We start from the raw sequence: 16036 nt of genomic DNA, 5'->3' as shown, positions 1-16036 counted from the left end.
ATAAATATCTGCTTACTGAGTGAATGCCTGCAGGCTGTAGTCTAATAAAGGCAATTTTGCAAGATGGAAAATATAAGCTCCCAAATTTGTCTGCTGAGCTGGCTTCCAAGGCAACAGTAAGAATTTTATACGAAAGGCAAAAGCATGTGATTTTTCAGCTGTTGCCCCACTGAACATAGTGTTAATGTCACATGAACCAAATGAATCAACATAAAGTCACCTTTTTCATAAGTGAGACCCTCATTCATTCCTTACTTAGAATGGGAGAAATCCAGAGAGAATGATTTACAGTGATGACCAAGAGACCCCACCGTCATATTCCTAGAGGAGTTTATCTCTAGAGGGTCAGCGAACACATGATTAAGAGCATGGGCTGAGGAAACTGACAGCTTGGTTAAATCCCAGTTCTACCAGTAACTGCCTGGTTAAGTGACTCTATCTCTCAGTGCTTCAAGGTCCTCTGTAAAGTGCGGATATTGGTGGAGATTCACAGAAAATCTATGTAAAGAGCTCAGAGCAGAGCCTGGCACACAGTAGGTGCTCTGTGATAACCTGTGCGGATGATGGTCACATATCACAATGTAAAAGATGATACCATTTTAAATGAGAGATTACCGCAAGGAACCCTCAGGACTTTGAACCTTCGTCTCTTGGGTTTGTTGTCCTGAGCGCCTACCCCACGATGCCTACCTGTTCACTTGAGGAGGGCAGTTTGTGAGGGTCCATGGTCAGGCTTTTCAGATCTTCCGATATGGTCTGCAGGTGAGTGATTTCCCCCAGCATTGAGATTTCTTCTTCCTGAAAGTAATTCACAACCTGTTACCGTGCATGATTCACCTTACCATCTGGATCTGGCTGTTTTTATTAGGGAGACTATCTACACTTTCAACTTCTCAGAAAAGGAACACAGGAACTGGTTTATCTCTGCTGAAGCCATTTACCAACCCTTTCTTTGGGGAAATGGAGAACAAGGAATCAGCCATAACCATGGAGTGACTTGTGTGCTACACAACAAACACACAGGCCTTCCTAAAAGTGTCTGGGGGCCGGCACCCCTGCTGGGGGCGGAGAGGTCTGCCTGTGGGTGGGATCCTGCAGCACAGCCCCCTCCGCAGGCCAAGGCTCACCTGCCCCCTCCCCCTGGAAGTCAATCGACTTCAGCAGATGACACCATTTGGGGATATTCTGGTCCAGATTTGGCAGACCTAAGTGACAGCACATGTGTGTTCACTGGAGGTTCACTGCCCCTTTGTTTTCTCCATCAACTTAATCAATGGCAAGTGAGGCAGACTATGGGCTGCGGAAGAATGACATCACCAAAGCAGTAAGCTGGGGTTGTGGACCCAGGTAAGAACGATTCACGGGAAAGCGCTATGCTCAGGGGGACAACTCAGATCTGGGCATTTTGCCAGGGCTGAGGGATGGTAGCTGGTGCATTTTTATCAGCCTCAAGAAAAGCTCCAGCAGAACTTTTCAAGGCATTCAACTAATTGACTTCAAAAATAAGTCTGCGTTGATTCACTGAGGCTTTTCCCCTATTAATCTCACAGTCACTCCTTGGCACTCATCTCAGTCACTGGGTCTCAAAATCAGCTGGAGGACTTGTTTTAAAAGCCCAGATGACTTGGTGGGGTTCCCAGCCCCAGAGCTGTGGATTCAGTAGGTCTGGGTTGGGTCTGAGAATGCACATTTCTAACCAGTTCCCAGGTGATGCTGCTGGTCTGGGGACCAAATTTGGGGACAACTCTGTGGGGTCATCTTGAGGAGAAAAAGTAAGCGGAACCACCACTGCTCAGAATGCAGAGAGGGCCGTGTGGCCATCAGCAACTTGCAGACAACTACTGGTCCACAATCCTGACTCCATCATCATGATTCCTGACACACCGCAAACTTCTCAGTGCCTCCAGATAAACAAGGAGGGTCTCCTCAGAACTGGCAGTTTAAGCCTTCTGGAACTTTCCACTGACTCACAATCACGGGCCGCAGCATAGAAATGAAGGTGCAGAACCGGCCGCGTTCTTCGATCAAAGCCTTCCGGACAGCCTGCTTCTCTGTTTCCTCCAACAGGAGATACTTGTCATTGACGTCTTGGAGCGCACTGTCCAGCTGGGGCTGGATGTCACCTCGCCCTGCAAGTGAAACAAAGCCCGGAGCTTGGCTTGCTGAAACAGCAGCTCTTGGAAGCAGTGTCCTCCTCCCTCTGGTCCCTGCTGGACTGGAAACCACAATTCCCCAGGACTTCTAAAAAACCATTTATTTATACCCAGAAAGGATCTAAAAGAAGCTGTTTTTCTAGGATCAGCCATTTCCAATTTCTAGTGCCCAAAGGGGATGCTTATCCTGGTTTATTTATGACAAATAAAATGTTCTGGGGTAATGTCTCCTGACTTGCATTCTGAAGAGGCTAAGGTATGAAGAACAAGGTGAAGGCCTGTGGATGTTTCCAAAAATGGGCACAACCTGGTTTTGTTGGGTCATGCTCAATAAAAGAGCCTCTGTCTGGAAGAGAAGTATCTGTCCCGGAATACAATGGGGCCTAGCATCAGCTCTCCTGGCTCCGGGGAGCCCCCTGGGACTCCTTGGCAGCTAGTTTAACTCCCTAGTGGAGAGTCCTGAAGTCTCTTCCTGCAGGACAAGCTCAGCAACAAAAAGACCCGCAGTCAGAGCTCTGCTGGTGGAGGACTGAAGGGGGCCTGGGTATTGAGGCTGGCCCATGCCTGGGAACCACCTGGCCCCATCCACAGACCCCAGATACGCAGAGGCACCCATTTCTAGACTTTTCAACAACTCAAGAACTTGGTGAGGCTACTGTCTTTATAAATAAAGTTTTATTTGCACACAGTCACGCCCATTCATTTACAGGCTGTCTATACCCGCTCTCATCACAACTGCTGAGTAAAGTTGTTGTGACACACACCATTTGGCCCCTGGACTGAGAATATTTACAGAAGAAGTCTGGATAAACATGGATAAACCTGGGCAAATAGACACTGTATCAGAGGGCGTGGCTATTGTAAATCTGATCTGAGGACAAGAAGGTGACCATCAGGAGACCAGCTCATGAGCTTCCACACTGGGCTCCCATGCTCACCTACCACCTGAACCAGAAAAAGAATCTCTAAATTCCTTCCGGACAGAGGCTTGGACTCTCCCAGCCTAGCCTGCAGTGAAATGCTGTCTGTGTATACAACAAGTACTCAATCGGTGTTTAACAGGTGTATACAACAGATACTCAATAGATGTTTAATAGGTGTATACAACAGGTACTGAATAGGTGTATACAACAGGTACTCAAAAGGTATTTAATAGGTACATACAACAGGTACTCAGTAGGTGTTTTAAACAGAATGTTAGCATGGAGGGGGCACTACGGGTTATCCAAACCAATCTGCTCCCAGTTCAGAGGAGGGGAGAAGGGGAGGACTGTCCAGGGCCATGCAGGAGCGGGCAGTCAGAGCGCACACAGCCTGACCCTCTGATGCTGGATTCCTCCTCCTCCTCCTCCACCAGCTGCCTCAAGTCGAGGGACTGGATTCCACCCGCCACCTAGAAAGGGACCTGACTAGTCACCATGTACCCTCCTCTTTAAGAATGCCACAGAGAACACTTAGATGCAATGTGTTATCTGGTCTGAAAAAGTACAGGGTCAGGGAAAACTGCCTTGAACGTAGGAATATATTCTGTATTTTCTCACAAGCAGATGAGAAAGCTTCCTCTGGAGCCAAAAAGGCAGTCAGGCGTCAAGAACATCCAACTAGCAAAAGTCATTGGATTTTTGGCAGGGGTTAAGTTCTAAGTTAGCACAAAAAGGGAAAATCGGGGACAAAGGTTGTCCCTGAAAATGCCTTAGATGGCATTCCAGTACCGTCAGTGGTCTGTACACGGAGTCCTCACTGGTCAGGTGAGCATATGTGCTGGGTGCAGCAAAACACTGTTAAAGTCCATGCGGAGGGATTTTATCCAACAACTATGTGAAAATTTGCTCTGACAACTTTTTGGTGTTATCAGCCACCATCCCTCCCTGACCCCAATAATTCTACCTGTTCTTCCAGTTTCTCTGCCTGGGAGCCAGTTTCACACATTACCCAGCTGCAGAGTCATAGGTTTCATGAGTTTTGTGGACAAGAAACTTGTTAAAGCACCCTTCCATTCTCCAGGGGGACTTGCGGGGAGGCGAGTGTGCGGGCACTCCAGTCCCATGAAATTGAGAATTTTCCCTATTCTTTTTTTGCGACTGGGCTGAACCGCAGGCAGGATCCTAGTCCCCCGACCAGGGATCGAACCCACACACCCTGCAGGGGAAGCACGGAATGCCAACCACTGTACTGCCAGGGAAGTCCCAGTGGTTAGGACGCTGCGCTTCCACTGCCAAGGGCCCGGGTTCCATCCCTGGCCAGGAAACTAAGATCTCAAAAGCAAGGCACAGCCAAAAACTTTTTTAAAATAAGTAAACAAAATGCTGGCTTGGGCAGCTGAATCCACACCCACTGATTGTGTATATGATACAAGCCCTTTGGTAATGAAACTCCCTGTTTCTCTACCACCTGTCAAACAGCCTGACCAAGCCTGCACAGTGAGGCCATGTGGTTGTTTGTGGCTGGTCCCAAGGCCTTCTTGTAAGCCTCTCAATCTCTCCAAGGATGCTCCAACTAAGGGACCACGGAGGACCACGGACCAAGTCAGCATGTTCTTAACTCCAGAGGCAAAAAGTTTAATTATGGTAGCAATTTCTTTCAATACTAGCCTATAATTATAAGAAATTGGGGAAATGGGTATCTTTACTTCCTTTCACAAGTTGTAAGGTGCACATCTATCTATGATTAATGACACTGAATTCTAAAAATACACTGACATAGGAAAGCAAAGTGACTAGAACCAAGTGTTACCTAATCTGGTAAATATAAATTTAAATCATTCTATGATTAGTCAAGTTATTTTAAATATGTATTATGTTATAATTAAAGGACTTTCAAATTATAGTATTCTAAAATAAGTATAATCTGTAAAGATTGCTATAATTATAGTCATAGTGAATACATTTCCATGTGGGATATATCATAACCTAGAAACACAATGTTTATTTCTTAAATTCAGTAACCACAACATATATTTATAAAAAAAAAAAAAACGTGGAAGAAATTATTCCATGTCTCAGTTGGATATACTGGTTCTTACAGTCATTTTTTTAGGTCCACAAATTTGGAGTTGTGTTAGCACTGATTTAATATACAAAAGCCCATTCATTTCCCTCCCATCAGCAATGTTGGGAGAGCCGCTGCCGATGACTGCAGCAGCTCCCGTGTGGACTTGACTCCGTCTCCTCTTTCGTCTCTGCTACTCCCACCCTTCCTGCGCCACCTTGATCTCTCACCTGGACGGCTCCATCAGCCCCTGATAGGTCACTCTGACCGCATTTGGACGAATTTGCCTGGAACAGCCCTGAATTACTTTCAAAATGCAAATCTTATCACTTTTCAGTAGCTCCCACTGCTTTCAAGAAAGTTCAGTGGGGACTCCCTTGGCGGTCCAGTGCTTAAGACTCCACACTCCTAATGCAGGCAGCATGGGTTCGACCCCTGGATGAGGAACTAAGATCTTGGATGCCACCGCACTGTGCGGCCAAAACAATAAAAAGTCCAGCGTCGTGAACACGCCTCAGGCCCTCCCCCTCCTCTTCCCTTGCTCCAACGTCCGGCTCCACCCCCTAAACATCCCCTCTCCCTCCGCCCCAGCTGTCGGGCATCTGTTCATTCTCAGGTCACAGTTCTTCACAGAAGCCCTCCCTGAACCTTCTCACCAGACTAAATTCTCGTATTTAATTCTCAGAGATTCCTTCTACACAGCCTTCACGACACTCCTCCCAGTTCTCATTTCATCTTTACGCCTCTAGTTCTTCCACGGACGGCAGTCTCCCCTGGTGATCAGGAAACCCCACGAGGACAGAAACCACAAATATTTTTGCTCAGCACTGTGTCTTCTACCTCAGCACACCTGCCTGGAAGGCAGGTACTCAAATATTTGCAAATGAATAAGGCCTTGATAGGAGCTTCCCAGGTGGCTCAGTGGTAGAGAATCCCCCTGCCAATGAAGGTGCCACAGGAGACTCTGGTTAGATCCCTGGCTTGGGAAGACACCCATGGAGGAGGAAATGGCAACCTACTCCAGTATTCTTGCGTGGAAAATCCCATGGACAGAGAAGCCTGGCCGGGTATGGTCCATGGGTTGCGGGGGGTGGGTCACAAAGAGTTGGATGTGACTGAGCGCCATGAGGCACTTATAATAGCACAATGTGAGTTTGCTTACTGGTTCAACCATCATGCCCTTAAATGGCCTAACACTGGAAAACGAACAAATTCCAGGGCCGCCCATCAGCCAAAAGAAGAGAGGGCTTAAACAGGCTTTCCAGACAAAATTCCTCAGTAAAGCACTGCTTGTGGCCTTTTCTGTAAAAAGTCATCTCAGTCTCGAGAATTTTTTCCCCTGCGAGTTTCCAGGTCTTGGCTGGATTCATGCTGGAGAATTCTGGTGAATACAGCCAGCAGCTCCTTTACTTCCCCCAACAGGGGAAATCATATGATTATTCTCTTTACAAAAAAATGCTCCTGGGGCAAAAGCACTATTAATAGGCAGCAGGTCATGGACCAAAGCAGAACCCTCAAAGGAGAAAAAAAAATTTGATCAGTAGGTAGGGAGAATTCACAAAGCTTTCTGGAATGAAACCAAGATTCCATATTTTCCCAACATTTACATTTTCCTTAATCTTTACATAAACGTTCAAGGCAGGAATTAACACCCCCATTTGACAGAGGGGTAAACTGAGATTAGGGTGGCTTGCAAGAGCCCCTGAGCTAGGAATGGATGCAGACAGATGCCAATTCTCCATCTTTCCCATTCGGAAGCCTGGTTTCTTCTAGCTTCATGCTCATAGCACGCACAGGCCCTGCGATTAGAATCCCATAAAATGACTTCCATATGTCCCTGACACACTCATGCAAATACTGTGTTTCATCTGAAGATGCCTGATTTTTCATGTCTATACTTTAAAAATTAAGATATATCTTATAGTCAGTAGAAGTCATAGTTTACACGGCATTTAAAAAATTTTTTTAATCAGTGAGAAAATAATAATGCATCTTACCACTGATGGCATCTGCAGTCAATGCAATAAGGGATATAAATACTGAAATATGGGATATAATTTCAGAGACAGACATGCAAGGTGATCTGGAGATTAGAATTTGGAATGAAAAATGCCCCCTTTCCACCAAAAGGTAGCTGTCATTATTCCTACATACATCATCTTCTACTCTTAATATCCTGCAGCAGTTTTTGATTGATTTTTCCAAAGCAAAACCAACCAGGGATCAAAAGGAGGAGAGATTTCATCAGACAAGACTGGAAGCTTTTGGGCTTGAACACTTTCAAACAAACTCTATTTCTACTATGCTTTCAATAGGCTGTGCCTCAGTTTCTACTCACATGGTTGTGAAAGCAGATGGATTCGTTCACATCACGCACTCAGCACCAGACCCAGCACGTAGTGAGCTTTAGGAAGTGTTAGGCGCCACTGGCAGGAACACAGCATCTTTAAAGCCCTCCTCCTAAACCCTGGGCGTCTCAGCAGGAGACAGCCTGCCTCTATAACCACTAAATGCAATAAAAACTCTGGAGCAGCGAGCTCCAATGAATACACTGACATGCCTGGCAGGGGCACGGAGACTGCACCCACCTTGCATCCTATGGAGCGCCTCACCTGGGGGTTCATTTCTTTCCTTTATAGTAAACCAGCAGCCCTAAGAAACACTGCTTTCCTGAATTCTGTGGGTCATTCTAACAAACTTGTCAAACCTGAGGGGGTTCATGGGAGACCCTAAATTTGAGGTTGGCTGGGCACACAGGTGGGTAGCTTGTGGACCCCACTTGTGGCTGGTGATTGAAGTGGAGAAAATCTTGTTCTTAGTGCATGGGGTCTAAGCCCACCCCAGGTAGTTAGTATCTGAACTGATGTGACTTGGTGGATACCCAGTTGGTGTCAGAGAACTGATGTTAGAACGTAGATGCCTTTGCCATCGTGGAAACAGCTTGAGGGCAGAGGCCACTTGTGCCTCCATAGCCGCCAAGGGGATCTAGCCCAGAGGAGGCCCTTGATACCTACTTCCTGAATGAGTGAAGACACGCTCAGCTCACCGGGCTCCTCTGTGGCAGTCATGGAGAATTTATGAATAAAAGAGAGGCACCAGAAGTGAAACAATTTAACCCTGTGAAAACTGTGACGGGCTTGCAACTCAAGAAAGGCAGGACTATACCCCCCTTTGCCCATCTAGCCCTGCACCACACCACCCACTCAGTGTTCTCGGGGTTAATCAACACCATGGCGTGCGGGGGATGGGTATTTCAAGCACATCCTCCTTTTTAGCTTCTGGCAAAACTAACACCAAGAAAAGCACTGGGCTCCTGCTGTGTGCTCCCCCTGCCCCTTAAACGCATCTTGCCAGCTTCTAAATGCAGCCACAGGGAAGCCAGGTGACTCACACCTTGACAAAGACTCCTCGTGCACAGGGACATTTCTCTGCACCTTTTTCGACTCCTGCAATCAGCCATGTGCAGCCAGAGTCACAAGCAAGACACCCGATGAGCTGTATCAGGCCAAGGCTTTCCCAGAGACCAGCTCTGCAAAGGAAAGGAGCGCACAGCTCTGGGCCTCGGGTGGATCTGCTTAGTCTGTTTATAACCCAGCATTCCCAGATATGAAATAGGAATCCCCTGGCCTCTGAAGACTCCACACTTTTACTACATATGCAACAGTCCCCTGCAGGAGCTTCTTCAGTTAGATTCCCACATCTCTACTGACCACAGTCAGGGATAGGTCACTGAACCACATGGGGTCTAAAGAGGAAAGCCTGACCACTGCTGCTGTTGAGACAAAGAAATCAGGCTGCCCCTTTGGTATGCTTTTCCTCATCAGCCTGTTAGCCCAGGATGGCACGGCTGGCTGCATCCACTGACCTCTCCCTTCTCCCTGCTCACTCTGCTGATGGCTTTACCTGGCATTTCCTGGGCCAGAACATATGTCAGGCCGCAACTCTCCAATGCTGACTCATTAAAAAAAAGTCCTCCCCTGTCCACTTGACACAGGTTGTCCCATTGAGTAAAACTGCACCCATTCAAATATTTCGCAGGCTCCTATCACACCTTTCCCAAGCGTGGAAAGCAGCAGTGACCCAACGGTCTTCCCTGATGTGTCACGTGCACTTGCAGCTAAATGTCCAGAGACAGCGCAAGGCTACACGTGGTCATACAAGCCCTGGAGCGTCTCAGTGATCACCTGTCTGCATTTACAGGCACCCCCTGCCCTCAGAGGGAACTTTTCCAGCTTTGGTTCCAATAGAGAACAATCACTGCTTTTTGCTCAAGGTACACGTTTCCCAATTGCACTGATGTGGCAATCTACCCCTTCCAGGGATGCTGACTGGAGGGAAGAGGAAGTGGAGAAAACAGCCTAGAACCATGGACCAGCTCTTTGTACCTCCTCATCTCAGCATTCAGGAAGGATTTTTCATTTTGGGGTGTCACTTTGCAGAGAGCTGACATGCATCAGAGGGAGGTGGTTAGAGAAAACATCCAGGGGAGACTTCTGGCGCTGCTGCCTCCTTCCAGGGCTGGGTCTCGCAATCCGGATCACCAGCAATTCAGGGCAGGCCACCTCCAGCCCCATGCTCATTCCGGTGGCCCAGGAGGTCCTGGGGGGACAATTTCTGACCACGCCTGGAGGCACACCCATGGCAGATGGGGTTAACCACTAGAAGGGTCTCTCTGTGTGGGCCACACCTCTTTCTGAGTGGTCTGCTCTTCTCTATCTCCCCTAACTCAACAAAGGGAACAGAGCCTCTGCACTATGCCCAGCGAGGAAGCCAGGTGACCCACTAACAGATAACCTGGACTTCAGATTTGTAGGTGGGAGGTCCCTCTGGGCAAGAGGGTTCTCAGGGCTACTCCTCTTTAAAAACTGAAGCACGGGGGTGGTTGGAGGGGGCTGAGACACCTCGGTTTTTACCACTGAGGCGGGGAGAACCATCCACTCAACGACTGTAGTTTCTGGGGCATCAGGGGTTTCTGCCAGTTTCATAAAGCATCGAAGAAACCAGCCAGGAAATGCAAACATTCACGCTGATGCGGCCATGGAAACCACTGAGCCAGTGAAAAGGATTCGGCATCACTCCAGCTTTCTGCTTTCTCCGTGTGGAGGAAAAGAACGGTGATGGGGGGAAAAGTCAGTCTAGAACGGGGTCTGATCAGAAATGGGGCTGAGTGATAGAACCATCTGGAGGCAGGTAGCCGAGGATGGGCAGTGGAGGTCACTGTGGCTCTCAGTTCACCCCTAAAGCTGACTCAGAGTCACACATTCCACAACCCCCACCCTGCAGCATGGTCACCCTTCCTTTTGGTTCTGGTGCCCCGGTGTAAATGATGATGGCTCACAAACTTCCCTGAACCTTGAGCAGCCCCTGCTCCATTCTCCACCAGCCAATCCCTTGTCATCTTGCTCATCACCTGCCCACACCAAGCGTAAACGGGTTTCTTGCGCCTTGCCCCACTGCCGCACCCTCTGCTGATACTCATCATGGCTCTGAGCACACCAGACTGAACTGCAGTTGACCCTTGAATAATATGGGTTTGAACACAGGTCCACCTGCACATGGATTTTTTTCAATAAATATAGAATTGGCATCCAAACTCATGGGTTTTGTATTCGCAGACTGAACCAACTGTGGCTCATGTACTGTTTACAATCCTTGGTGGAGTCCGTGGGTGTGGAATCGTGGATTTGAAGGGCTGACTATAGGACTTGAGCATCTCACAGTATGCGGCAGACCCTGGAACGAATCCCCTTGAATCCCGAGGGACAACTATAACTGGCTTGCCTCCACCAGAGTCTCCGTTCCTGGAGGGAGCAATGTACCCCTGTCTCAGTAGACTTCATTGAGTTATAAATGTCTTCCCTGTGGGGGCCCTCAGTTAATTGCTCAAGCAGGATTCAAGGTAAATACTTCTGAAGGAGTCAAGGTAAATACTTCTGACCCGACTGAAAGAAAGTTCCATATATATACATATTTCTTTTGTTAAACCAAGACATTTTAACTATCATGAAATGTTGTTAAAATATACATGTCCAAGTTCAAAAATGACTTAAAACTTGTAAAATAAAATTTAATAGGGCTTTAAGTCAAATAGCTTTCTTACATCTTTACACCCAAGTTCACTGTTATGATCCTATGTCACTGTGGCTTAGCTCTGGGAGCCGGCCCCTGCAAGAGAGAGAACTAGAGGGGGCTGCAGGGACTCTTCGTAGGATGAGCAGAATCCAAGTCACAGAGTCAAAAGGCTGTGTGGTTCCTTCACTCATCCCTAATCCCACTACCCATCATTTAAAACAAATAGCATGCCCCATTTATTCCATAGACAACTCACATCAAACTTCCAAGCAAAGGTTTTAATAAAACTCTGTGTCCTCAAAAGGCCACGTATTATATGATTCCCTTTATAAGAAAGGTCCAGAACAGGCAAATCCATACAGACAGAAAGCACACGAACGGTTGTCAGGGGTTGAAGGGGAGGGAGAATGAGGCATGACTGTTTTAAATGGCAGGGGACGTCTTTCTGGGGTGATGAAAACATCCTGAAATTAGACAGTAGTGATGGCTGCACAGCACTGGGAATGCACTCAAGCCAACTAAACGTACACTTTAGAGGGGTTTAAATGGTACATTTTATGTTATATGAATTTTATCACAATAAGCAGAAGAGGGACTGTCTTACCTTCCTCCCAAAGGTACACTAAGTTGTGTCATAACCACAGCATTGAAGACTGGAAAGGATTATCACTTTAAAAAAGTGGGGGACATTACCCCAATGTCACCATGACGGGAAGGAGGCAGAGTTGTGTCCCCCGAGACAGCAGGTCATCCTGGCCCCACCTGCTAGAGGGGACCCATGTGGTTTGGGTTCCTTGTAGATGACAGAATCCAATGCAAAAATCTCTTTAGAGCTGTTCAGTGCAAAGGCTCAGAGAACACTCAGGCACACTCAGGCAAGATAAACCACATGGACAGCCCACAGACAGACCTTTCTGAGACAGAGGGACAGCCACGAGACGCCGAAAGCGACCTGAAGTTTTAGCGCTGTTGCCCACAGACTGAGGGTCAACATTTAGTCAAGAAGAATCACTGTGATTATTGAATTTGAAGATCCGATACCCTCGAAATGAAACATTCCACAAACTCTGCTGAAATAAGAAATACTTTTGATTTTTTTTAAAAATAAATGATTGGTTTTGAAAAAACCAAATGGTCCTGGGAAGACTAAGTTAAAGATAGTTGGCAAGCTTAATAAAACCAAATCCGATTTGGGAATTATTTTGAGAAGTTATTAAGTATAGCTCTCCATGTTTTGTCTGTGATGTAAATACACACATATACACTTAGATATGTATGTATGCATGTATTTTTTTCCTGTGGAAATCAGGGTTTAAGTCACTCTGTATTTCTTTTTTCCATGAGTCTAATACTGAATTATGAGGATGTAAAGACTCTTAGAATGTTAAGCTAACCCGTTAAAGGGTCAAACTTGAAAAAAAAAGAAAATGATTGGTTGAAACACACGCACACACAATTTTCTTAAAATTATGGAAAATTAAGTAGGCACCGTTGATTGTTCTGAACTGGGAGGGAAACTGGAGCAACTAGCGTAGGTCTGGACAACCACGGAAAGCCCACAGCAAGGACCACACCGTGACCAGCCACCAGAGATTCAGGATGACAGACTTACCGAGAGCGTCCACTGGCAGGGGGCACACGGTGAGAAAGTGCAGGATACACAATTGACACAAAAAGGAAAATAATAAAGTCAAACTGGGATTCGGGCAGCAGTCTTACCTGTGTTAAAACAGTCCATGGTTTGCCACGGAATTTTATATTAGGGCGATTAAACCCACAGCCACTGAGAGCTGCAACCCAGGTTCCCTCCCCTGCCTTGCTAAGAGTCTTTACTTCCCATCTAAACAGACATCTTCCTAGTTTGTAATTGTCAGTCCTAGAGAATGCAACAACGTTTTTTTTTTTCTTCTTCTTCTTCTTCTTCCTTAAAAAGAGAGATGAAGAATATATTCCTGTAAGAAGTCAATTAAGATGCTTTCACAAGAAAAGCTTTTAGGTGTAATTTATTGTAACTTGGAAAGTCACTAAGGAAACAAGAATCCAAAGTTCAAGCTGGGGTGAAAATGAAAAAAAAAAAATTTAAAGACCTTAAAACTTACATATAACAGTGAATAATATGCTGATATGGGACTCTGGGAGTCTGTTTATTAGGTTTATAAATCAGCTCTGCAGTCTCGGGTGAAAGATGACACGTTCAACTATTTCAATGGTCAGACTCAAGGGTTAACATATTAAAATGTTCCAGCAGTTTCCTCCCTCAATGTCTCTGATCAAAGTAGTTATAGATGGAAACGGAAGACTTTACCATAATTATTTAAGTGAAATTAATAACAATATGAGAATTAATTAAATGAGAAATAAGGCTGCTGACTGCATGGTGAGAGGGCAGAAGTGGGCAAATAGTACAAAATGTTTCCTATTTCTGATCCACTCTTACTTCCCCCAGTTGGGTTACAGCCAACTCTAGGACTTCAAAAGTCACGAGCTGATGCCAAGCAGCAGGGCCTGATGAGGGTTCAGGAGACTCCACTCAGAGCCTGGGCTTCGGGCCAGTCCCACGCTTCTCCACCCTCCCGCTACCTCTGTCCTGTCGCCCTGACCTGTCAGCAAGATTGACCCTGCCCCACGCATGGACCCCTGGCCCTCGCCTGGTCCCTCCAGCCCCCAACTCCCCACCTAGGTTTATGCCCCCTAGGTATTCAAGAAGCCTGCCTTCCACAAAAATAGGTATATTCACCCATGGCTGGAGCACATGTCAAGTTGTTTTAAAATGATTTTCAGATAAAGTCTAATCAAACTCCAAAAAACATTAAACACTTTTTGACAGTGAGATTTAAATACCTTTAGGCTATAAACTACCATTATCTATAGGATAGTAAAAAAGTGTCAAATACAGAATGTGGCAAAAGGTGATACAGCTGCAGAGTGAAATTTAAGGTAAAATTAGTCACAAGCGAAAATCACATCCCATATGTGTCTATGTCAAAGGGAATGCCAAATCCACAGTTAAATGCATAAAGGCATTTAAATGTTGAAAAGAATAATCAGAAGAATTTTTAGATCAAAGATCACAGTTTTGAAAAAAGCAATGACAAGGAGCTGCTCAATAACCGCCTGAAAACACATTTAAAAGGAAGTGATTATTAGGCTGTATAAACCAAATTTAGTTCTATCAGGACCAAAAAAAAGTATTCAAACCATCCTAACACATGGTGCAAATCTCAGAAGGATCTACGAACACATTATAAGCCAAAGTCTAGGAAGCTACCACTTGAAGGGTATGAACGCGATAGAGAGGCACCTTGGCAAAAAGGGAAACTTCAGCTAACCAGACCCCCCAAAATAACTGGGAGCCTCAAATAACCAGATTTCCTCCAGCCCTTAACTTGCAGTGCTTCTAGTCCATTCTCAGGCCATATATCTTCTAGAAGAGCACTTCATAATAAGAATTCACTCAGAAGGATGACTCTGGTACCTCCTAGGAAGCTCCAGTCACCCCAAAAATACACCAATGTGAGTTTTTAAAAGGCACTTACATAATTTAGAAGAAAAAAAATTTTATAAAAGAAATAAATAAAAATAATTTTCTAGTTGTTCCCTGGATGAACTAGAAAATCATCAGGAACACTCTAAGCTACTGATCTGACTTGGCTTGTAGACGTCAGAACACCGTCATGGCTCTCCTGTTTGGAAAGAATACGGTGCCCAAGACCATCAGCTATATGACTGGGGTTGACAAGATGGATGCTTCAGAAGCCCCTGATCACAGCCTCCACTGTCTCAGCCTTCAGGTCCAAGTGCCTCACAACCAAAAGCTGATTATTCCCCAGTCCCAGGACCAGCAGCGTCTTCTCACGTAATACAGTCCGGCACCCTATGTTTCCTGACTTTTTCCATCCGGCACCTTGATGGGGAGTTTGTTTCCCTCTCCAGACAGCCCAAGCAGTGCTGGGCAAGTCTAATTGCCAGAAACTTCCTTTTATGTTGCATTGCAATCCACCTATCAGGCATTCCCTGCAGGTCCAAATTCCGCTAATTGGACAATGCCAGTGACTTTGAGTGACAAAGACTGTTTCAGTCTCCAGGCAGAATTCAGATAAAAGGATTATCACTGCAGCCAAGAACTTAAGGCCTCTGAAAAGAAAATTCTGGAAGAGAGAAAGTAAAACAGCTACTTTTTTCCTTACCTCAACCTTTCCACCAAACTCCCAAATCTTTTTCAAGTCCATAGACTTGGACCCTCTCTGAAAACCCATTCATCTCTTTTATCTCAAAGCTGGCATGGTATCAATTAGGTAGAGCTCAGCTCCAAATTTTTACCAACCTGTTCTTCCATGAAACCTCAGATACAATGGAGTAGGGTGGCAGTTTTATTTACATTTACCTCTAGACTCACTAAAATGTTACTGGCCACAAAGCCTATTCCACTTGTGGAATGCTAGCTCCCAGGTGCCTAAGTTAGAATGTAAACTGCAGAAGCCCCAAAAACAGGAAAACACATCCAAAAGGAAAACGGGGGCAATACCAATGGAAAAACTGATCGTGGGTGAAAATCCTGCTGCCTTTATATCGACATGGTCTCCTGGTTATTATAAGAACGGGGGGCGGGGGGTGGGGGGAGAGATGACACTTAGCTTGAAAAGTCTGTCCTATCCTCACTCCTCTTCTATCGACGTGTCCCATCTCTCCAGATGTTTCTTTTAATTCCAACTGAGAACCACTTGCTTAGGAAAGGGGAACTTTGGTTTTGGAGATGTCTACCTAAAAAAGTTGTCTCAAACAAACGCTAAAGACTACCCACCCACAGAGCATCCTGATAGGGG

General features: G+C 46.0%; 1 protein-coding gene across 12 annotated transcripts in view; it reads right to left on the bottom strand.

The window, feature by feature from the left end:
* The window catches only part of MTSS1 (MTSS I-BAR domain containing 1), a 160539-nt gene that overhangs the window by 16587 nt on the left and 127916 nt on the right, over positions 1-16036 (bottom strand). For 6 of the 12 annotated variants that reach the window (XM_019973409.2, XM_070802474.1, XM_070802473.1 and 3 more), the window contains 3 exons: positions 12826-12837; positions 1972-2129; positions 691-798 (listed from right to left, as the gene is read on the bottom strand). In XM_019973409.2, the coding sequence (XP_019828968.2) occupies positions 691-798; positions 1972-2129; positions 12826-12837 (278 nt within the window). The remainder of the gene's footprint in view (positions 1-690; positions 799-1971; positions 2130-12825; positions 12838-16036) is intronic. The other 6 variants (XM_070802476.1, XM_070802475.1, XM_070802472.1 and 3 more) reach the window with 1 other exon arrangement.

The sequence above is a fragment of the Bos indicus genome, chromosome 14 (genome assembly GCF_029378745.1).
Source record: "Bos indicus isolate NIAB-ARS_2022 breed Sahiwal x Tharparkar chromosome 14, NIAB-ARS_B.indTharparkar_mat_pri_1.0, whole genome shotgun sequence".
NCBI classification, from domain to species: domain Eukaryota; kingdom Metazoa; phylum Chordata; class Mammalia; order Artiodactyla; family Bovidae; genus Bos; species Bos indicus.
The sequence above is the reverse complement of the archived record's forward strand: the minus strand, read 5'-3'. Positions and strand labels throughout refer to the sequence as shown.